Source organism: Fusarium redolens (assembly GCF_020744475.1).
Source record: "Fusarium redolens strain MPI-CAGE-AT-0023 chromosome Unknown BKA55scaffold_16, whole genome shotgun sequence".
NCBI lineage: Eukaryota > Fungi > Ascomycota > Sordariomycetes > Hypocreales > Nectriaceae > Fusarium > Fusarium redolens.
The window spans coordinates 498,461-519,688 of record NW_025763679.1 but is presented as its reverse complement, the minus strand read 5'-3'; the positions used below and the strand labels follow the sequence as shown (position 1 = coordinate 519,688).

At 49.3% G+C, this 21,228-nt stretch overlaps 8 protein-coding genes and 1 non-coding gene across 9 annotated transcripts; 3 read left to right on the top strand and 6 right to left on the bottom strand.

The window, feature by feature from the left end:
* The first annotated feature begins 322 nt into the window (after positions 1–322).
* BKA55DRAFT_578731 (uncharacterized protein) lies at positions 323–876 on the top strand. Its single transcript, XM_046193755.1, has one exon. It carries the CDS (start codon positions 402–404, stop codon positions 786–788), a length of 387 nt encoding a protein of 128 aa, XP_046045029.1. The 5' UTR covers positions 323–401; the 3' UTR covers positions 789–876.
* Positions 877–1,803: 927 nt separating this feature from the next.
* On the top strand, positions 1,804–3,827 carry BKA55DRAFT_132328 (uncharacterized protein). The gene is made up of 4 exons (XM_046184842.1): positions 1,804–2,253; positions 2,303–2,404; positions 2,461–2,797; positions 2,847–3,827. The coding sequence occupies exons 1-4, from the start codon at positions 1,861–1,863 to the stop codon at positions 3,581–3,583; spliced, it is 1,569 nt and encodes a 522-aa protein (XP_046045028.1). The 5' UTR covers positions 1,804–1,860; the 3' UTR covers positions 3,584–3,827.
* Positions 3,828–4,794: 967 nt separating this feature from the next.
* Positions 4,795–6,465, bottom strand: BKA55DRAFT_543538 (cytochrome P450; the record flags this gene model as incomplete). Its single annotated transcript, XM_046190607.1, has 2 exons — positions 4,795–5,878; positions 5,948–6,465. The coding sequence occupies 2 exons, from the start codon at positions 6,463–6,465 to the stop codon at positions 4,795–4,797; spliced, it is 1,602 nt and encodes a 533-aa protein (XP_046045027.1).
* Positions 6,466–7,792: 1,327 nt separating this feature from the next.
* On the bottom strand, positions 7,793–9,067 carry BKA55DRAFT_132194 (uncharacterized protein). The gene is made up of 3 exons (XM_046184841.1): positions 8,434–9,067; positions 8,227–8,349; positions 7,793–8,121 (listed from the first exon to the last, which is right to left on the bottom strand). Exons 1-3 carry the CDS (start codon positions 8,606–8,608, stop codon positions 7,919–7,921), a joined length of 501 nt encoding a protein of 166 aa, XP_046045026.1. The 5' UTR covers positions 8,609–9,067; the 3' UTR covers positions 7,793–7,918.
* Positions 9,068–10,474: 1,407 nt separating this feature from the next.
* BKA55DRAFT_597414 (uncharacterized protein) lies at positions 10,475–11,771 on the bottom strand (the record flags this gene model as incomplete). Its single annotated transcript, XM_046196070.1, has 4 exons — positions 10,475–10,583; positions 10,668–11,478; positions 11,547–11,598; positions 11,742–11,771. 4 exons carry the CDS (start codon positions 11,769–11,771, stop codon positions 10,475–10,477), a joined length of 1,002 nt encoding a protein of 333 aa, XP_046045025.1.
* Positions 11,772–12,419: 648 nt separating this feature from the next.
* BKA55DRAFT_t247 lies at positions 12,420–12,504 on the bottom strand. Its single transcript has one exon. It is a non-coding gene; the product is annotated as a tRNA-Tyr (tRNA).
* Positions 12,505–12,683: 179 nt separating this feature from the next.
* Positions 12,684–14,958, bottom strand: BKA55DRAFT_578707 (glycoside hydrolase superfamily). The gene is made up of 7 exons (XM_046193754.1): positions 14,450–14,958; positions 14,271–14,400; positions 14,060–14,213; positions 13,748–14,011; positions 13,355–13,696; positions 13,208–13,304; positions 12,684–13,156 (listed from the first exon to the last, which is right to left on the bottom strand). The coding sequence occupies exons 1-7, from the start codon at positions 14,846–14,848 to the stop codon at positions 12,752–12,754; spliced, it is 1,791 nt and encodes a 596-aa protein (XP_046045024.1). The 5' UTR covers positions 14,849–14,958; the 3' UTR covers positions 12,684–12,751.
* A 177-nt stretch (positions 14,959–15,135) lies between these two features.
* Positions 15,136–17,340, top strand: BKA55DRAFT_741905 (general substrate transporter). The gene is made up of 6 exons (XM_046201490.1): positions 15,136–15,325; positions 15,373–15,665; positions 15,720–15,763; positions 15,810–16,523; positions 16,573–16,980; positions 17,033–17,340. The coding sequence occupies exons 2-6, from the start codon at positions 15,514–15,516 to the stop codon at positions 17,278–17,280; spliced, it is 1,566 nt and encodes a 521-aa protein (XP_046045023.1). The 5' UTR covers positions 15,136–15,325; positions 15,373–15,513; the 3' UTR covers positions 17,281–17,340.
* BKA55DRAFT_741904 (UbiA prenyltransferase family-domain-containing protein) lies at positions 17,341–20,959 on the bottom strand (the record flags this gene model as incomplete). The annotated part of the gene is made up of 5 exons (XM_046201489.1): positions 17,341–17,805; positions 17,854–18,289; positions 18,347–19,051; positions 19,901–20,798; positions 20,854–20,959. The coding sequence occupies 5 exons, from the start codon at positions 20,957–20,959 to the stop codon at positions 17,521–17,523; spliced, it is 2,430 nt and encodes an 809-aa protein (XP_046045022.1). The 3' UTR covers positions 17,341–17,520.
* Between the last annotated feature and the right edge of the window lie 269 nt (positions 20,960–21,228).

Below are 21,228 nucleotides of genomic sequence, written 5' to 3'. Positions count from 1 at the left end.
CGTGCATGAAGTCACTCAGCCTCAGAAATGTGGATTGTGACCAGGGAGACATAACATCAAATACGGGAAAGTAATTCGAGGTACTGTGTTGAAAACAAGTGCTGACTATCCTTCATTACGGCTTGAAACACTGCCTACGCCGTGTTAAATGATCCGCAGGATACAGAGCTGACGCGAAGAGGTTGGTCCGTATTAAACTGTAGGAAGCTTACTTACCTAAAAATAGGGAGGGACATACGAGGACTGACGAGACTCAATATTATCCAAGTCTATATAAGAAGCCTGACCTGCCAAAGACAACACCACAATCAACTCAATCAAAAATCTATTTAAGATCTCTCAATACAATACACATTCTCAATCTTCTATCAACTCTTCAATCTACCAGCCCCATCGCCATCATGCACTTCACCACCATCCTCACCACCGCGGTCGCAACCCTCTCATCTACCGCAACAGCAGCTCCCAAGACCAAAAGCTTCGCAACAGCCAGTGTCTACGCTTTCAACCGAGACCAGAACACTCACAAGTTCTTCGACGTTCCTTTCGGCAAGCTCACGCATATCGACTACCAAATCACCGATCTTGAGCTCCGCGGCGTTCAGTTCCTTCTCCCCGACGGCGAGAAGATCGATCCCGGCAAGGTGACTTGTCAGATGTACAAGGACAACCTTGGCACCCAGCCTGGGAGCGCTGCTTTTACGAAGAAGACGCCTGCTCATATTAGCCTGTTCAATCCTGTTCAGTTTGGATGGGTCTTGTGCTATGTCAACGTCGGCAGCGGCTAAGAGACTGGAAGCATTCGAGAGGAGTCAAGGACTTTAGCTGGGGATATATACGGTGCTTTGGATGTTGGTAAAACATACTTGTAGGAGGGATCTCGGTTCTGATTTCATTCTATAATAGCAACGGAACTAATCTACATTAATTCCATATCCACTATCCAGCCTTCTCCCTTCAAAGCAATGGTTGCCTATTCCTTTGGTTTGCCAATCCTAAAGTTTGAGCGTTCCTATAGGCTGTGGCCAAATCTGAATATTCAGTGCAGTGTGAATACAAAAGTCATTCCTCCTACATAGACCTGAAGTGCTCATAGGCGTCCGAGAACAACTGTGGCATCGAGAAAGCTTCACCAACAAGCATCTTGTACGAGAGCTCGGCGTAGTTGAAAACACGCATGCAGAGCTGCCCTCCGTAGGGCTGAGGATCAAGTCATGACAAAGATTATCCAATTCTATGGTGGCCCTTAGGATACCCCCCTCCAAACTTGGCGGTCCCCTATTCCAGTCTAGAGCTTTCATCCTTTCACTTCTCATTTTCGGGTGAAGCTCTTTCCGGACCAAAGAGACAGTCATTCTCACATTCAACATGAATTCAGCTGGACCGGGCGGTCTACTTTTCAGCGTGTGGACACCACCATCCCGACAAGAAAAACAGGAATATCCCTGATCTGGCAAGGCAGAATCTCTATTGGGCTAGTCTTGCACGTAAGGGATACTGAACAACCGAGACACCAGAGCAATAGCGCTAAAACCGCCAGCCTGGACCGGTCTCGTGGCGTGGATAAATAAGGTTAAAAAGTAGCTTCGCTTAAACAGAGACTGTCAACAAATCAATAACCCTGTCATGGTGATCACAAGTGTCTAATTCCGTAAGGTGGAATGAATTAGTAGTTGTGGCGGCGTGTTAGACCGCCAGGGCTGAATGTCACTAATCAAAGTTGGTGTTTAGAGCTGAAAATGCATCATGCGCTACCAAGCCAGGGGGTCGTCATTTTAACTGTTCATTTCCCACCAAAATTCCGATCATCGTTCGCCTGTGTTTCTGAGATCAAAACGACTTTCTTGATTGCCATCAATAATGCGTAGCTATCAATCCCTCCCGTTCCTTGCCTCGGCACTTTTGCCTAGGGTCCTAGCTGGACCTGGTCAAAATCTCGACGCTATCTGCAAATCCACCGAAGGGACCTACGGCTGCGAGGAGTACTTCCAGATCCCCTACGGCTCAGAGCCCATCACAACATGCTTCGACACCAGCCCCTGTGGCGTTCAAATTCTGACCAACAACCGGAACATTTGCGACCTTATCGGAGATGCTATGGGCAACGATGACTTCATCGGCGGCTATACAGCGTACTGCAGAGAGGCGCCCCGAGCTATCAAGGAAGTCAAAACGGAGCGCGCCGTATGGGTGGACGGCAAGCTCAAGGGAGCCAAATGGATTGCGCTGGCTACTGCGAACAGCGCTGAAGAGGTTGGTCTTCCTCCATCACCGTTTCATCTGATGCTAAAGCCTGAAACAGGAATTCGCCAATCGCGGCTTCAAGTACCAGAACAACAAGAACACCGTTCTTGCCAACCAACTTGCTAACAAGGATGGTTGGGTAGTACAGAAAGCAGCAGAGGTACGTTGTCATCCATCCCTCGCCTCAACTTGAACTGTTCACTGACCAGGCTACAGATCAACACAAAGAGTTACTTCGATCTTGTCGAGCGCCTCAGCAAATGCGATGCAGATGGGTGCTACGGAGAGAAACTCGATTCCGTCATGGAATGGTTTCTTGAGTGGATTCCAAAGGGCACTGAGATCAAGAACGGCCAAATGTCAAAGATGCTCGCCGACTGGGAAAAGACCTTTGCGACACCCTACAAGAACCGAATCATGGCTATCAAGAATGCAGCAACCACTGTCCAAACACGCGTCAAGACTGTTTCAACCAAGGTCGACTCTATAAAGAAGAGTGTTTGTCAGAAGAACGCCTGCTCTGGCAAGACTGCTTCCACATACCTCAACAATGGTCGGTCATTATTCCGCTCTGCGTAAGCTTTCATCGCTAACTGTCACAGTGTCGGGCGCCCTCAAAGCCGTCAAGGATCTTAACAACATCATCGCTGCTGCTAACTCTGCCGACGAGAAGCGCAAGTTCATCTATTACAACTTCCTGGGCAACATCCAGGCCGCCTACGATCTTAGTCCAGAGTATCTTATCCCCAACAACCTCGTTGATATTATGGACGATGGAAGGTTTGATACGCTTCGCGGCATCATGCATGGCTACGGTACTGTCACATCTGACATCAGCATGTATGCCAACGACATCAAGAGGAATCTTACTCCTCTCATCCTCCTCACCAAGCATGAGTCAAGATCTCGTGATGCATTGAAGAAGATCAACGCTCAGCTTACGCAGAACTGGAAGAACAACGCGGAGCTCTCCAAGACTGCGGCTTCACGCAAGGTTCGTGATGGGTTCACCCAGATCCAGGGTCACCTGAAGAAGGAACTTCAAGGTTCTCTCACTACCCTCATCAACGCGATTGATGCTTTCGACAACGACTTCCTCAAGTTTCCTCTCCGAGGTAACAAGATGGTGGTCGAATATGGAGCGGCTTCATATGATCGCTCGTACAATCTTGAGTTCAAGTATCCTTGCGTAAAGGAAGTAACGAAGACATTCACGGAAGCTGGGTTCTCGAAGGATCACACCTGGCCTGTCTTCAGCCCCTGTACTTTCACTGCTCAGAAGGTTGATATGCCCAAGGGTTGGATTCCGTACATCAAGTATCGCTTTGTCAAGCCGTGATCGACGGACAAGACTTTTCGGTAGCAGTGATATCATGAACTTTACTTGGAGAGCTAGCAGTTAATAGTTATTTTAATGTACAAGCAGAACATGGGGATGTGTCACAATCATACGCCATTTCAAACATCAGTGTTCACATCTTTAGACAAGGCAACAAGGTTTCCCCTGGCTGGGTTTAAACAGTGAAGTTGTAGAAAAGTGAATTTCGGAAATTTCCAGATATCTGTTCAGAAAAATGTTACGGTACCGGATAAATTGAGAGGTTGATTGCATGTCACTCGTCACTGTTCACTGAGGGCATCATACTTGACAGATGTAAGCAATAAAGGGGGCCAAGTAGTGGGAACACAAATTTATTAATGTTCCAGATGTCTAAGTTGCATCTTCATCCTTCTACCCTCCGTAGTTCAGAGCGATCTGCTGCAATACCCTCGTCCTCCGAAAGATGTACCGCCCAATAGGATAAATTCCACTACTTGGGAGGATTCTTGACAGGAGTTGCCCCGTAGTTGTATGACCCGCCGTCGTCGCTTGATGATGAATCACAAGCGTCACAATTATTGACAGGGTCGTCCACGGTCTCGGAGGTTTCTCCTTTGCAGTCATTACCGTCTTCGACATCTTTACAAGGTGTCTTGTCCACGGTGGGCTTGAATGTCTTTTTATCGCGCGGTGTCTTGCATGTCTTGCAACAAGCCACTTTTGTAATGGTGTGACACATGATGAAGTTGGTGAAAGTTTGGCAGTTGTGTTTGTTGGTGATGTGAGTGTTGTTGTAGATTGAGACGTTCTTGTTGTGATGTATGACTTGGTAGATTGGATAGTCAGCTGGAAATTGCCGGGACTCTCTCGTGCACTTATCCCATTCTATCGACACTCAGCCGTGGTGATGTTGTGAGTGTACAGCCACTGATGCTGAGTTCTAAGGCGTTCTGGTGACTCTCTCATTCACTCGGAAACTCAGGACCAGGTTAAGACATAGCCTCCGGACTGTCTAATGAGCTTTCGTTGAAGCTTAGGTCACCGCAGTGCCTTGTCGTAGGCACTGATCCACGATATCCCTGACTCAGCCTCGCCGAATCGCAGCCTTGGGCCCAACAAGCAAGTCGGACACAATTCAACAGTACGCAATTTGTTAGCCCGACGGGCAGATGCAGTCCATGGTCATCGTTTCATCGAGTTCAATTTTTCTTGTCATTCGCTATGTAAACTCAAACGGGAGAATCCTTCTTCAAAAGACTAGAGTCACTCTCCTCCCAAGGATGAACCCTCTCCGCAGCCCGAACCATCTCAACATGCTTAGCGCTTCTTGGTGTAATGCTGTAAGCATACTGAACAGGGTGGCTGATCAGACCAGGTGTACCATCAATCACAACATCAATCTCCTTTCCGTTCTCATCAACAGCCTTACGCATATCAAAGACCGCCAACAGTCGAGCGACAGTCATGAAGATACTATCCTCAGCCAAGTATCGACCAGGGCAGATTCTTCGACCGTAGCCGAAAGCGAAGTCACTGGGGTCAGGCTCATCTCGGGGCGCGATGAAGCGCTCAGGGTCGAAGGCATCGGGGTTGGCGTAGATTTCGGGGTCGTGGAGAATCCACCATGTTGAGGGGATGAGGTATGTGCCCTTGGGAATGCGGTATCCTCGGTATTCAATCTCTTCCTCAGTAACGTGAGTTGTAGTGGTGGGAACGACAGGCATCCATCGGAGAGCCTCCTTGCACAGGGCGTTGATGTAAGGCATGCGGTCCTGGTCCTCAAAGGTTGGCAGTCTCTCGCCTCCAGTGACGCTGTCGATCTCAGCCTGAGCCTTCTTCTGAACCTCGGGGAAAGCAATCATAGCAAGAACGAAGCTGCTAATAGTCGAGACGGTAGTATCAGCACCGCCACCGTACATGATAGTCGCAGTAGCTTTGACAGCTTCAATATCCTCCTTCGTAGGCTCGCCGGTACCATTATCGTTCTTGAATGACTTGCTGCTCATGAGCTGAGAAACATAAGACGGTCGATTTGTTCCGCTAGCCATCTGATCCATGACAAAGTTGTAGGGGGTGTTCAATGCTTGGTCGGTGGTGTTGCGCCACTCTCTGGCAGTCTTCTTGAATGAGGTTCCGGGGAACCAATCTGGGAGGCGGGCGAGGCTGGGGACGATGTCGACGGCCCAAGATAGAGGGACAAAGGCGTCGGAGAAATTGATCATCATTTTCTCGATCAGGTTGACAAGAGGGTCGACTTTCTTGGGCTCGATGTTGTATCCGTAAATGATACGCAAAATGATAGCGCTGGCTTCACTATTATGAGGGTGGTTAGCCGATGCTTCCCCGGAACAGGCTCGCTGTACTGTTATTGGCCGAACTTACGTCTTGATATGCTTCTGGAACTCCTCGGGTCTCTCAATCGTTCTTACAAGGAACCGAAGTGACTCCAGGTCCTGAGTGTCGCGAAATTCGGAACAGATCAACTTGGTGCCCATCTGCTGGTGCACCAGTTTACGGAAATACCGAAACTTGTTTCCATAGGGAATAACAGGAAGAAATACGCTGTAACCGCAGAGCTCACTTGCGAACGGTGACCAAGGTCGAGACGAGGTCTTGGTCGACCGCTTCTCTAGTAAGTCATGAAGAGCCTCTCGGTCATTCAGAACAACGAGAGGAGTTCCGAGGACATTGATAGAGCTGATAGGCCCATATAGATCCTTGAACTTGGCCCAATGCTTATACTCAGCCGTGCCAGCCGGCGGAAGATCAAAGACGTTACCGACAATCGGAAGAGGTTTGGGACCAGGAGGGAGGTCAAGTCCAGTCTTCTTCTTGGGGAAGAGAACGTAGTACACGATGAGTGCGGTTAGAACCACAGCTGGAAGCACGAGGAGGCCCATGATGGCAGATACAGCGGCTAGAAACAGTACGATACAGCGAGAAGAGGAGAGATGAGGGGAAGCTCTATATATGAACGATCTGCGCAACAAACCACCAAGTCCCAATGAGTATCCTCACATGCTGCGTAAGCTTCTGCAGTGAAACATTTGTTGGCTATCTTCAAGACAAGGCGGCACGTGCGTGGGTCAGACACAGGGACCTTTGACTCTCGCATCGCTGCGAGTCAGTCAAGGGTTGCAACGTCAACGGTGTATTCCAACGGCGTAGAATGCTCCATTTGGACTCTGGAGGATAGTCTAATGCTTCAACCTTGTTTGTTCAAGCCTATAAGACGAAGTACGAGCGCGGCAAAACTCTGGTCTGCATCACAAGAGCCGAAGTAAGCGGGGATCAAGGGTACGTTTTCCTGCAGGCAGGGATGCCTTTTCTGCGGTAATTTCTTCACAGATCGTCCATGATCTCCGCAGAAAAGTGCGACGCAAATGCCGGGGGCCCGCGAATGAGGAGAAAGGCTTTTCTAAAAGGGACCGTTGATAGCGAAACGGCTGCGAAGCCTTCCAACGCTCGTGCTAGGTTTCACGCCAGGGAGAATTGACAAGGAACGGCCCGGGTTTCCTGCTTCCTAGGTCCGCGGTGATCATCTTGCTTATTGCCGTAACGGTTGTGGCTGCAGGTCAGCGAGGCGAGCAAGAATGCAAAGACATCTCAGTAGGGAAAAGGAAACAGATGCCAGTCCCCCACGCGGCAGCCACATGAACATGTTTAATGCAAGATAACAAAAACTACATGTAACTCATCATAAAGATGGAGTGAAGCAAAAGCCAAGTCTTAGGAGCATCGCGCTAGGTGGTGAAACGTTCAATAAGCATAATCTTCGACCGTTAGGCGCTGACGAGTCATTACACTGGGCATCAGGACATTCGTCTCCATCGATTTCTGCAAAGAAACAGGGGACTTGACTTATTTTGAAGCATTTACAGGGGGGTTAGCGGGCCCCGGTAGTTGTCGATCACTCGGAAATTGCAACATCCGCCCTAGGAATGGACAGCAGATCCATGAAGATACGGGGTTTTACGATGGAGAGACCAATGACTTGCCAATTGATTGTTCGCTTGCGACTATTTTTGTATTTTTCGCAAACGGTAAGAAAGTGTAATATGTGGTGCGACCGAAGAAGCGGTACGCCTTGAAGCACCCCCATAACATTAAGTAACAACTCCACCGTTCAACCGTCTCAAACCGACCACGCATCAAATAACCAACAGCCCAAATGCAAGCCGAGGAGAGGTCGAGAGTTCCATCGACGAGTAAATGATAATTACATAGTTCTGTAGTTTCCAGCCTCTCAACCGAGAATATTGAGACCTGTAACAAATTCAACCCATTGAGCCAGTGCAATATCGGTGACCTCGTCTAGGGTGTATGATCTCCTCAGGCTCCCAGGTATCAGGGCTACCATCCGCCCATCTCACTCTGATCACCACAGTCCCCATCGTACATCTTCCACCCTAGGAGCTTCTCAACCGGGAACCATTCTCCCGATATATACGTCGGGTTTGGCTGCAGCTCTCGTCGACGTTCGATCTCCCTGGTCGCAGCATGGATGAGGAGACGACCAGTCGCAGGCTGACCGCCAACGAGCCGCCAAGCTTGATCTGTTATTCCGAACCGTCAGCATATTATGTTTTTATGAGCGGCAGGCGTATCCTGAGAAAAGGAAGCAGATGTAGTGTTATCGGGAGTATGATCGCAGTACTTACTGTCACACTGGGCTGGCGGGGGTGATGGCGTCGCGCCCCTCCGCGCACTAGGCATAAGGGAATGCTCACGAGAGCCAGAACTCTGGTGCCGTTCCGGCGCAGAACCCGAGCGAGAGCGTCTTTCTAGGGTTAAAAGTGAGTAAGTAACTCTTGAAGGTCGTCCCATTCATCTCCATGGTCAATGGGGGACACCCAGGCTCAACATACCATTAACTGGGGAATATCCAAGTGTCGCAGCGAGCTGATTAATCAATCTATCGCTTTCGCTTTCTCTAGAGCTACTACCAGCTTGACTATTCGACGGTTGATATATTGGTCGGGACGATGCAGGTATGTTCTCCGGTCGCGACGAATTCTCGGGGACATTGGAAACGCTTTCCATTGTAACTGACTAATGACTTTAACTTGGTGAAGAACGTTCGAGGGGCATAAGACAGAAGGCGAAGTCGCGAGCGTGTATTTACAATGATGGTAGGGAAAGGCTGTTGACCCTGAGCTAAGGCTTCCAAGAACAACAAACGCCGTGCTGACTCCTCTCACTCTCATTTCCCCTGTCTCCCCATCTTGTATGCATCATCGCGCCCAGACCATTCGTATGATGTTTGCGATCGGGAAGCTACTCTAGTCTGCGCAAGAAAGGATGCGTTGTGGGCTCGGGACGGTATCCGTTTGACGGCCGGTTGCTGCGACGCGGCTGTAAATTTACAATGCTCTCTATGTGCGCATATCGGAACTGAGAGGGAGCAGGGAATTGGTTCGAACTCACAAAAAGAACAAGGAATAAAAGCAACAGAAAACCGATTGCTTCTCGATTTGTTGGACTTGGTGAAGCTTACAGGGTCTTGTTGATCTCAGATCTCCAGGTACGCGACAGGGGACTCCCCGCGTTATCTCCCGCGTGGCTTTGGGGGCCTCAGAGCAATTGTGAATAACGGCTTGTGTACCATCTCGGCTGGCAAACAAGTGTAACCCTCTGTTGGTTATCCATGTCGCATTTGACTGTAATGACGGGTACCGGATCCTCAGCGTCGTGTTGCTGTGACCAGTTATCACACACAGACCGCGACCGACCTCTCAACCACAGTACTGATGGCAAATGTCAACACCATCTACATTGGTGTCACATACAGGCACATGTATTGAGTTGACCTGAGACATACGTACTGTACATGCGCGGTGCCGGATCAAGCTCCGGTCCAGGCGGTAAAGCAACAAACGTAGGACAAGCTGCTGGATATCCTGTGGTGCTTCGTGCGATTCAAGTTACCTGGACCTAATTGTGAAGGCAGTCGCGTCTCTTTCTTCGCACCTCACCACGTAAACTTCTCTTCCCACATTCAGGGAAAACATCCCGATAGTCAGAGGCCATTGCTTTTGTATGTCGGTTTGTCGTGCCAGCAATTGCGGCATCGATTGGGCATACGCGCTGCCCGTTTGCTCGCTGCAGGTGTTTGGCAATAGAGTGGATGCTGCATGTCGCACAAACAAAATATCGCGACAAATGAGCTGTTGCTACGTCAAATCAGGCTGCGCAAAGCCATTTCTCGATAGAGACAAATGCAGAAGAATCGCATGTCAATCTTGTAGTGCCCAGAGATCACTCCCAACGCTCTTGTTTGCTGTGTAGAGCAGCGCGTTCTCAAAGAGGTATAATGACCGAATGCCAGCGTTTGATCACTCCGGGTACTTCAGCCAGCATTGCGGGGCAGACATCACATGAAGATGATCTCGGCATCACCAACTTGCAGATGCGTATCTTGCATTTTGTTATCTGTCGGGTAATTATTGCGGTTGCGCGGAAGCTGTCTTGGCTGCCTTGGTCCAGTTTTGTGTTGGTGTTGATGCTGGACAAAGCGCGTTGCTCGAGGCGCGACAGGCTACAGTGCAAGAGGTGCCCACCAACGCGCAAACATAAAAACAAGGTAGAAGTTGCTCTGTAATTGAACGATAATTGATATGACGCGGTTGCACAGCCAAAAAAAAAAGACATTTCCAAGCTTCTGTGAGAGTCCGTTATTGGATGCATTAGATCCAAACCGTGGGCAGCTGTTTCTCACCCTATAGCAACCTCATAATGCGACAGCGTGATGCTACAAAAGCGTGATCTAGCTGTAAACTATATTCAATTGGTTTTAATTTAAATCGACATACAGATAAGCTAAAAATTAAAGGCATCATAGATATCCTTCGAGCGTTGTGTAAACTTTCTCTCAACTGTTAGCTTTTTCTGAGGTAGACATTTTATAGTTCATACTCCGTAGCCACAGAGCACGATGTTCCTAGCCTTGCAGTCAAATAGAACTTCACCAGGTAGAATTCTAGTCGCATAAGGGATAATTACGATTAACTGGATTATACTGATATACTTCTGTATCAAGATCTGTTGTGACTCTCCAGGCCGAGCCTTTTCATCTCTATGATCCATCTTTCGACGTACTCACTTCGTCGCAGATGGAGGCGCGACATTACATTTATTCCCATGATGGCCTTGACCTTCCTCCTGCTCAGACCGAATTTCACCCATGTAGCTCCCAAGTTCATACATTGTTTTCTTGACTCGATTTGCAGCACGTTGCGCTCTGAAAGACCAGTAGGCCATTTCCCTCATCGCATCGAGGGTTTCTTCATGCAAGCGCCGTTGTTCATTTCGCAGCTCCTCCAGAGCTCGAAGCTCTTCTTCTTCCCACGGATAGGCGGGGTTCTCGATCGAAGGGTGCGGTTGACGTGGGGTTTTGGAAGTTTCGTCGGGAGGAGATACACGGATTTTCGGGAGCGGGGGTTTCGTAGATGCCGTCGAGCTTTCGCCGGGAGAAGGGGGATGTAAATTGCTGGTTGATTCATCGAGCGGGAGAGTTTCAGGAGCTTTCGAAGTTGGTTCGAGGGCAGGCAAGGTGGAGGGGTGAGGAGATACTGGAGGTGTTAGTTGACATTGAGAAGAGTTCCGCGCGGTCTTACCAGATGACCGTAAAGCCTTGTGGCGCCAGATCAAGAATTCATGCTGCTGGAGCTGCCAGTGCATGGGGTGGTTCAGTTCACGGGAACAACGTCTGGGCGACTTCAGCTGCGGTCGCATCGAAGGCACATCGGAGTGCTCCAGTGATTCCTGAACTTGCGCAAGGTCGAACGAGCTGATGTTGATTGAGTCACGGCCGCTAAACTCGTACGGGGCTGGTGCTCCTACTTTTACGTTTGACTTTGAAGCATCAAGGCCCTTGGCGGGAGGCAGTTTCTTCGTTTGAGATTTCGGCATGGCTGCATTCCTGAACAGCTTGATCTCGAGCCTTCGCTGTGATCTTTCGTCGCTTGGAGGGCTTGCGCACCAGGCAATATCGGTCGTGGATGCGAGGAGATCTGGAAACAAACATTCGATCGCTTCACACGCGGCGAGAGGAGAGCGGAAGGTTTGAAGAATTAGACATTAGAGGGTCATAGAACAAACGCTATTGCCAAAGTAAGTGCGAGTGCAAACGCAAAGGCGATGCGGGCAGGCCAAAGCACACGGCAGTCACCCGTACCTCTGGTGTTTGCTCGTTTGAAGGTTGCATATTTCTGCGGCGCCAAACGCTTGTTCAGGTGATTCATTGCTCAAGTCGCTGTGCAAGAGGCACGAGATGTTTGCCAGTGCAGAGGGCGTCGCGATCATCTTTGCGGCAGTGCCAGCACCTGACAAGCAACGAAAGCCGTCATTATCGCGCATTCGAGTACTCAATACAACCGGATGATAAGAGGAAGACAGCATATAGTAGCTTTTGCGAAGGGAATCGTAAGAGACACGTAGGGCGGCTCTGCTTTGGAGTTTGAGGTTAGCAAAACGATCGGGCGCAACGTAGAAACGATGACGTAAGTAGCAAAGCTGCACATGCGCCGGGCGAGGATCCGTGTGACCGCAAAGGTTGGATAGCATTCAATTGTTGAAATAGCGCATTGCATCTTCATTGTGCCCATTGAAGTATTCACACGGCACCACGTACGCCATAGTGAGAAGTATAACGCGTTACGCGAGGAGGGGATTCGCGAACTATCGGGGAAACATCGGCACAGCTCTGCTCTTCTGTAGTGTAAGCTCTTCCACTCACTCAAAAAGGTTCAGATAAAAATAGAGCCTGATTAGGACTGTAATTTGATAGACTTTACTGACGGTGTACACTATAATCTGGATTTGCGCTTGTCGTTAAAAACGTCAAAAAGATGGTTCCCCGAAACCTGGATCGAACAAGTGACCTTTCGGTGTCAGTTAACAGTTACAGCCGAACGCTCTTCCAGCTGAGCTATTCGGGGAGATCTCCGAAGCGGAGGAATAGCTATTGGTGCAAGCTGAATCGCAAATTACTATTCATATTCCTACTGATCTGATGCTTCATCGAGCTTTCACCAAATGTGAAGCTCCCAATCTGTCATATGCGCCTTCAAAATTGCCCAAGTCAGGTAAAACTTCATTTTCTCTGGCGTAATTCACTGTAGTTTTGCGTTCAATTAGGCACCGATTTTTAAATACTGATTGAGCTTGGGTCAAAGTATCTGGAGTCTAATGTAGTTGACAAACGAAAGCCTCAAAGGGACGAAGATTAACTGTCTTCTGCGACATATTAACTTCCGGATAGTTAGAAAGCAGAACCTTGACCGACTGTAAATCGACCGGAGGGGACCAAGAAATCTCTCGTTCTCGGAAGTTGCAAACAATGACAACCTTTTGTGTCCCATTCGATCGCGCATACGCAAAAACATCATCGTTATCTTCATCAAGAAGCTCAAAGTCTCCATAGACGATGATGTTCTTCAGTTCCTTTCGAAGCGCAAGTGCGGATTTCCAGTGCTCAAACACGCTATCTGGCTTGGCGACCTGAGCGGCGGCATTCCACTCCTTATAGTCGTCGTTTACTCTGATCCACGGTGTTGCTGTCGAGAAGCCCGCGTTGGTTGAAGAATCCCACTGGCATCGTGTTAGACGGGGCTCCCGATCCTGCAAAGCGTTTGTGCTTACCTGCACTGGAGTTCGCGCATGATCGCGAGACTTAAGTTGATATTCCTTGCGTGCAATCTCCAGGACTGCCGCATCAGATCCTGTTGTCTGTTTCAATCTGGTCACAGGTTATCGACCGCCCACCAGCGCGGATGAGAAATCTCTTACTCTTCCCAGTGGTTCAATGTTTCCAGGTCTCGATGCTCAGTCATCTCCCAGTCCGCGGGCATGTTGGCCATACCCAGTTCCTGGCCCTGGTAGACAAAGACTGTACCGCTCTGGAAGCACAGGAATGTGGCCAGCATCTTGGCTGACAGACTTCGGTAGGCGGGCTTATCGGACGCCCATCTCGACACTGTCCTTGCCTGGTCGTGATTCTCGAGGTACAAGGCGTTCCAGCCCTTGTTCTTGTACATGAATGTCTGCCATTTGTTGACAATCTTCTTCAGGTCTTGCATCTCCCATTTGCGTGGCGAGAACTTTCCTCCATCGCCATGATCCATATCCACGCTGCGTAAAGTTAAAATTGATAGCAGTCTGTCGGGTTTGATCTTAACTTACATTTCAAAGTTAAAGATCATGTTCAGCTCGCCGCGACTTTCACCAACACTCTTGATGACTTCCTTGGGGTCTTGAACTGCGGGCATTTCACCAACGGAGAAGGCGTTATACTCTTTGAGGATCTTTCCAATATCCTGAAGATACTCATGCAGTCGAGGACCGCAGGCGTAATGCTCGTCGCCCCACTGGTACTTGGCTCCAGGAACCTTGACGGTGGCGTCGGGTAGCCCGTCCTGTTTGCTGATAAAGTTGATCACGTCCATTCTACCAAGTTAGTTGTGTGCTTCAAAGCCATGAACGCGAGGGACTTACCGAAATCCATCAACACCTTTGTCCAGCCAGAAACGAATAATATCATGCACGGCCTCGCGCACGGGAGCATGCTCCCAGTTGAGATCGGGCTGCTCTTTGGCGAAAAGATGGAGATAATACTCATCAGTGGCGGAGTCGTATTCCCATGCACTGCCTGTGTAGCGTCTCGTGTTAGCGTCGAGAAAACCCGAAAACCTTTGAGAATACGTACCTCCGAAATAGGAGAGCCAGTTGTTGGGTGGCTGTCGCTCTCCATTCTCATCGTATCGAGGCTTTCGCCAGATATACCAGTCTCGGTAAGGGCCGTCTTTGGACGACTTGGACTCTTGGAACCATTTGTGCTGTGCATGGTGTTAGCGAGTACCAAGTCCGCTGTGACTGTTGCCTGACCTTGTCTGAGGTATGATTGACCACAAGATCCATCAGTAGCTTCAAACCTCTTGAATGCAGACCATCGATGAGCCGCTCGACGTCAGCCATGGTCCCATACTGCGGGTCGATATCGCAGTAGTCGGCTACATCGTAGCCCATGTCAACCTGAGGCGACGGATAAACGGGACATAGCCAAACGATATCAACACCGAGGTTCTTGAAGTAGTCTAGCTTCTCAATCACACCAGGAATGTCACCGATGCCATCGCTGTTTGTGTCCTTGAAAGATGAAGGATAAATCTGGTAGACAGAAGCCTCCTTCCACCAAGCCTCGCTGACGGGGCTAGAGATTTCTTGCGTTGCAGAGGGCATGACTGATGATTTTGCTTGCGTGAATGAAGATGAATGGGAGTCCATGGTGGAATGACAGAGGCTATTTGAACATGGGTGAAGAACGCCACGATGGAGATTCCGCTGTCATCACCGAGAATCTGCCCGCAGAGGGACACATGATGCGTCCAACACATGCGCTGTCTCTTGTTAATTCTCCCGAGAATCTTTCCAAAACCTGCCGAGAATCTTTCCGATAGTCAAGACCCACTTAATGAGGGCAAGTCTAATCTTTCCGAAATTCCTTCCGCCAATTAGCTCAGCTGATGCTCAACCCCAGATTGACAACAAGAGAATTCATCGGGTTTTGTGGAGGAAAGCTGGGGAATAGCATCTGACTCCATGGGGTGACCTCCCCTGTTAGTTTATTCTAGACCTTAAAAACTTTTCTCATGATCCGAAAGCCGAAGGTCACCAGTCACGTATGGGCTGATGGTTAAGTGACTTGGTCTTCGGCGATGCTTCAACTCAGAAAACACATATATAAGCTCAGCATTGCTCCATGTGAGTGCCCAAACTCTCTATCTAAATCAGCATTGCTCACAAAGAAGTCTTGAAAAATCACATCGCAAGGCTCTTATTTTATAATTCAGACACCCAAGACAGTCAGCATTTCTGACCCCGATTACCACCAGAACTCTTTTCCCCCCTTACACATTTGTCAAGAACTCCATCATTCGTACAGCGTCATCATGGCTGTCATATCCTCTCCAGAAAGTAACCCAGGCGATGCTGTCTATAAGCGATACAGAAACAACACGAACGAGAACTGGATGCACGACCCTGGCCTGAGAAAGCTTAACATCGGCATTGGGTTCATGTTTGCATCTGCTGCTGCCAATGGGTATGTTCTTTCCTGCCTCTGTCGTGTTGACAGTATGTACTGACCCATCGCCAGTTTTGACGGAAGTCTTATGAATGGACTCTTGACTATCAAACAATGTAAGTTCTTGTGCTTCTACACTCAACGTCCGCTGACATATTTCAGGGCACGACAATATCGGAGACGTCAGCACAAGTATCCTTGGACTCATAATTGCCGGCATCAGTCTGGGGGGACTCCCCGCCTTCATCCCAGCTGCATACCTCAGTGACTGGATGGGCCGCCGCTTCACCATCGCCTTCGGCTCTTCCATCATGATCGCAGCAGCTATAATCCAAGCTTCTACGAATGGACCATGGGCATTCCTGGGAACCAAGATCATGCTTGGTATCGGCCTTGGCTTCGCACAAACGTCGGCCCCGCCTCTGACCACCGAGATCGCTCACCCAAGACACCGCGCCAACGTCACCAACATGTTCCAAGCCATCTGGTTCTGGGGCGCCATTCTCTCTGCCGTCGTTACTATTGGAACACTACACATGAGTGGAAGCTGGAGCTGGAGAATTCCCGTCTTGTTCCAGGCCTTCTTTCCAACCCTCCAACTCATCGGTCTGACTTTTATCCCCGAGTCCCCTAGATGGTTGATCTCCAAGAACAAACGTGATGAAGCCCTCGCAATGCTCATTAAGTACCACGCAAATGGTGATGCTGAGGATGAACTTGTTCACTTTGAGTTCAAGGAGATCTGCACTGTTATCAATCAAGAGCGCGAAATGGAGAAGAATATCGGATTCATGTCATTCTTCAAGACCAAGGGTAACCGCCACAGGCTTTTGATCTGTGTGTTGGTCGGTTTTATGATTCAATGGGCTGGAAATGGTAAGTGAACCAAGGGAATGACTGAAGTATGTTTACTGACTCAAGCTAGGCATCGTCTCCTATTACCTCGCACCTATTCTGACGAGCGTTGGAGTCACAGACCCAGTCTCACAAGCTGGCATCAATCTTGGCCTTCAAGTTTGGAACGCCATTCTAGCTGCTTTGGGAGCTATGGCTGCCGAACGATATGGTCGTCGACCACTGTGGCTTCTGTCAACCAGCGGCATGCTGATCAGTTTCATCGTTGTCACAGCTCTCTTAGCTGTTTTCGCCGAGCACGGCACTAAAGTCGCAGGATACTGCGTGGTTGCGTTCCTCTTCATCTTCTTTGGCTTCTACGACATTGCCTTCACGCCTTTGTCCATCGCTTACCCCGTCGAGATCCTACCATTCGACCTGAGATCCAAGGGACTAAGCATCAACTTGACTGTTGTGTTCGCCGCTGGCTTCTTCAACCGCAAGTTCCCTTCAATGATACTGGAAGAATTACCGCTAACGTTTGCTACTAGAATACGTCAACCCCATCGCGCTTGAAGCTATCGAGTGGAAGTTCTACTTCGTCTACATCGCCACACTGGCGGCTATGCTGCCAACTATCTGGTTCCTGTTCCCTGAAACAAAGGGCAGAACTTTGGAGGAAATCGCAGTTGTATTTGATGGCATTGCTGCGGACCCTGTTCACTCAGAGGCTTCAAAGGGGGTTCTACGCAAATCAGTTGAGGCCGAAAGCATGACGGCTGGAGCGGAACACGTTTGAGGGCGTCTGATTGCGAGGCTTAATTAGAAAGGGAACTTGCAAGAGACTTTATGTATGAAGCCTTGCGTGAAAACCATTATGAATTGTTGTGCATTTGGATATATTCATAATTCAGAATAGGTGAGATATAGTCAGTACCGGAATGAAAGGAGTTCTTATGCTTTACGCTTAAAAGCTCAATGATGCCTCGCCATACTTTAATAACTACTAGTCGTGAATCATGGCCGTTGACGTCGCATTCTAGTCTACTAGATTTATCTCTTCAGCTTGTAGATCTTCATCCGGCACATCCGCGATCTGCAGAACTCTCCCTGGCCCTGCTTGATCCAATGCACAGGCCATCATCTTCTCTCGTAACAGGGCGAGAAGCGCAGGGTTGGCCGTCGTTCGTAGTGAGGCTATCAAGCTGCTCAGGGCGCAAAGGATATCTCGAGGACCAACATGAGCCGAATCAACGTCTGCGAGGTCAGGAGCGCAGATGATGACGTCTGCCACCGAGTTTGCGACTTCAAACAATTTCGACATCTGGTCCAGATCAGCATTTTGACGAGAGTAAGTGTAATAGATGCTTACCATTCCCGGACCATGGGTCTCAAGAGCGCAGGAGGACAAAGTGGTCAGTTTCGCCAGTAAATCTCTCGCCACTGACGTAGGAAATGAGACACTCAGCCCTTGGTCGTTCGGGTCAGTATTTGCGTCAACGTATGGGATTGCCGCTTTCCATAGCACGACGCGTAGCCAAGAGTCAGTCACAACGATGTCAGCTCGCTGTATCTCATTGTCGCAAAGCGGGAGAGGATGCCGCGCCCTCAGTTGTGAACTGATGGCGCCCAAGAAGCCAACCTGCTTTGATCTCACGTCTGGAGGACAGGCGTCGTCAAAAGCTTGGAAAAGCCTGCATAAACTGCAGAATGCTGAACCAAGCCCTGCATCCTGATGTGGCTGAAGCTCTGGGAGCGTCGGACTGAGCTTAAACGTAGGAGGTAGATCGTGTTGAAGGGAGTGAGCCCTGGAGGCATGTCAGTATGTCTATAGAGAGCAAGCTTGAGAGAGACTCAGTACTCACCTATCTGTGATGAACAAGATCCACGCGATGCGAAGATGATACTGGGTCGTATCGTGGTCCAAATCAGTATAGAACAAGTCTTGATGAATTCCAAGGATATGTGCATATGCGATGGCTTCTCGAAGAAGGAGCGTAGACTTAGTGATTCGTCCCGTGTTAGAATAGAAGACATGGAGGAAGAAACATGTCAACAGCCCATCGATGAATTGATGTTTCGGGTAATCGAGCATGAGACGAGATTGTTCAGCTTCGCATGCCATTTGGTAGGTTGAAGGGCCTGCATCATCATTTGAACGGCGAAGCTGGGCTCGTGTTGCTGAGCATATTGATGCAGCAAGGGCATATGCAATCTTGCTATCGGGGTTGCGGAGACGGGTGAGAAGAACTTCATGGTCTATGACGGGCCATACAACATATAAGCAGTCGTGGTATATGTTCAAATAGTAGCTGAAGGATGACATCGGTATCCGACCATCATAGTTAACAATCGTCATATCCTGGGCACCTTGGGGACTCTGGGAGCCGCCACTGCGCAGGCTATTTGGCGATCCATTTTGATGCGCTGATGGAGGAGCTTGAGCCACGTCTTGCGCCCAATTGTTACCATCAATATTGGTTCTTGTGTGCTTTGCCGATCTCTGAGCCTGCAGGATCGCCTCTTTGGTACGCTTTCTGGGCCCTTTCGGACCCGACTTCTTGCGCTTCCTATCGTATGAGCAGCATAAGGACGTCGCCTGGCATTGCTCGCACGGCGAGTCTCCACTACATTTTATTTTTCTGATGGAACACGGGTCGCAGGCGAAGCCCATTCTGATGAACAAGTTGCAAGAGGTTGAGCGGGTTAAATAGAGTTCTTTCTGTCGTGATCAGACTTGAGCCAAGAGTTGCGACGACCCCACTTTGAGTGACCAATGAGATTAGACGCTCACTCATCCAATCATTATATCAATATCCATGGTTGCTCAACCGAGACTCAGAAATATCACTTGATCTTCCTATCCTGATCTGAAGACTACGTTTGGCTGATCAAAGAAGACATCGAGATCACTTATAAAATTCTCCTATATGCGCATCACGAGACACTCGGAATGGAGATGCCCAGCTCGCAGCGATGCATTTGCCGCTGTGTCTTAGCTGACATTGTGACGAAGACCCTTTCAGGGCGTGAGAGATGAGATGAAGGGCATTTGACAGGCTGCATAAAATGACCCCAGGCAGTTAGAGGGTAAGATGAACAAAAAGGTAACATTGTTTGTTTGACACTTCATGAGCCTCGTCAATGCTCTTTTCAATTCACTTCTATAGCCCATTCTATCTATGTAAGTTCAATCTACATCTACCCAAACCGTGGCCTCTCTTTTTGTTACCAATTCGCCTCCAACAGTCATCATTACCAGTACACCCAAGTCTGATGAAACAACTAACGAGTGTAGTATTCAACCCAATCTTGGGTAAATACCCAGTTCCTCCACACGTCTTACTCCTGGGGGCATGAGATGCCAAGCCTACAGCCCACGCGCACTCATCATGGGGAGGAAATACAATGACACCCACCAGGCTGCCACCAGACGAAAGCTTGTTTGGTCCCGCTCACGAGAGCGGCAGATGAGCATATGAGCTGAGACTATAGCCCCAGTCGCAATGGGTACCGCACAGCCGACAACCCCAAGTCCCCAGTAAAGTGGACAAAGCAGCGACCAGATCATAACAGCAACAGCTGTGATCCAGCGTGTTGGTGCATCGCCAAGAATAAGGGGGAAGGTCTGGCGGTCGATCAACTTGTCACCCTCCTGATCACGCAAGTCTTGAACCTGGATGGTAGTGAAGACAAGGGATGCGCACATGAGGAACCAGCCCAAGCCCTTGTTGGTGAACTCGAAGTTCTCATGTGAATTGGCCTGGATGGCGGTGACAGCTACCCGAAGAGTTGCTACACGGTTGGTAGTGATACCGCAGGCGTTCATTAGCGCGCGCTGCCACCAGCTCTTGTCACCCCAAGCACGCTCATTGTACAGCCAGGTGCAGAAGAGGTAAAAGGCAGTCTCCTGCCAAGCCCCTAGAGTGGTATAGCACAGAACAAGGAGGGAAGCAATTGAGACTAATTGCCATTTGTGTGTCAGCTCAGGGGAGATGCGGCCAGCCGGAATGGGCCGCCACGGCTTGTTGACGCCATCCTCAATGACGGACTGCGGCTGACGCTGATTTCCGAGATTGAAGCAGAGTGTCAAATGCCAAGTGAAGTAGAGAGCAACAAGAATGCCCTTACCCATATCAGTCCATTCAATGTCGGCATTACTGATGGTGCCAGGACCAGCCAGGATCCCTGCGATGGCGAACGTGGTATTGATGCTGGTGGAAGTGGGCATATCACTTTTGGTGAAGAGGCATAATGTGACGAAATGGTAAGCGAGCTTCTTCATGCGGTTCGGCGTTTCTGTCTCTGCATTGTATGCTACCTCAAGTCAGTCACATGTGGTAGTGGGTGCTGTTGGTTCAGGGGTCGTTACCAGACTGATGGGTCGCTTGCTTCTCCTGCATGCATTGCGACGAACTCTGTCGCATTGAAAAGGGCTCATTATAGCGCTTGGTAACAGTGACAGATCTGCTAGTCATTTTGGAGATGATAAGAGAGAAGATCGTTATAGAGGACAAGAGTAGATATGTTAAGAACTAGGATGAGATGAAAACAGTGAAATCTAAGTGAGAACCTTCGACTACTTATTGAATGGCTTCAACCGTATTTTCGTCATAGCTACGCCCGCCACCGCCCCAAGGTTTTGTTGGAAACGCGTACAAGCCCTGAAAAATTCAAATTCACCGAGGCTACGAGTTTCAGGCAGCAAACTAATAATGATCGGCCAAGTGAATTTTGGTACGAGAAC

Bases quoted from the DNA above. Each gene is read 5' to 3' on its own strand.
- BKA55DRAFT_132328 (XM_046184842.1), top strand. From the start codon at position 1,861: ATGCGTAGCTATCAATCCCTCCCGTTCCTTGCCTCGGCACTTTTGCCT. The intron at 2,405-2,460 runs GTACGTTGTCAT...ACCAGGCTACAG, and splicing joins TAGTACAGAAAGCAGCAGAG to ATCAACACAAAGAGTTACTT. The intron at 2,798-2,846 runs GTCGGTCATTAT...TAACTGTCACAG, and splicing joins TTCCACATACCTCAACAATG to TGTCGGGCGCCCTCAAAGCC.
- BKA55DRAFT_578731 (XM_046193755.1), top strand. From the start codon at position 402: ATGCACTTCACCACCATCCTCACCACCGCGGTCGCAACCCTCTCATCT.
- BKA55DRAFT_578707 (XM_046193754.1), bottom strand. From the start codon at position 14,848: ATGGACTCCCATTCATCTTCATTCACGCAAGCAAAATCATCAGTCATG. The intron at 13,697-13,747 runs GTAAGTTAAGAT...AACTTTACGCAG, and splicing joins ATGATCTTTAACTTTGAAAT to CGTGGATATGGATCATGGCG. The intron at 13,157-13,207 runs GTAAGCACAAAC...ACACGATGCCAG, and splicing joins ATGCGCGAACTCCAGTGCAG to TGGGATTCTTCAACCAACGC.
- BKA55DRAFT_741905 (XM_046201490.1), top strand. From the start codon at position 15,514: ATGGCTGTCATATCCTCTCCAGAAAGTAACCCAGGCGATGCTGTCTAT. The intron at 15,764-15,809 runs GTAAGTTCTTGT...GACATATTTCAG, and splicing joins ACTCTTGACTATCAAACAAT to GGCACGACAATATCGGAGAC. The intron at 16,981-17,032 runs GCAAGTTCCCTT...GTTTGCTACTAG, and splicing joins CGCCGCTGGCTTCTTCAACC to AATACGTCAACCCCATCGCG.
- BKA55DRAFT_132194 (XM_046184841.1), bottom strand. From the start codon at position 8,608: ATGGAAAGCGTTTCCAATGTCCCCGAGAATTCGTCGCGACCGGAGAAC. The intron at 8,350-8,433 runs GTATGTTGAGCC...TTTTAACCCTAG, and splicing joins TGGATATTCCCCAGTTAATG to AAAGACGCTCTCGCTCGGGT. The intron at 8,122-8,226 runs GTAAGTACTGCG...TCGGAATAACAG, and splicing joins CCCGCCAGCCCAGTGTGACA to ATCAAGCTTGGCGGCTCGTT.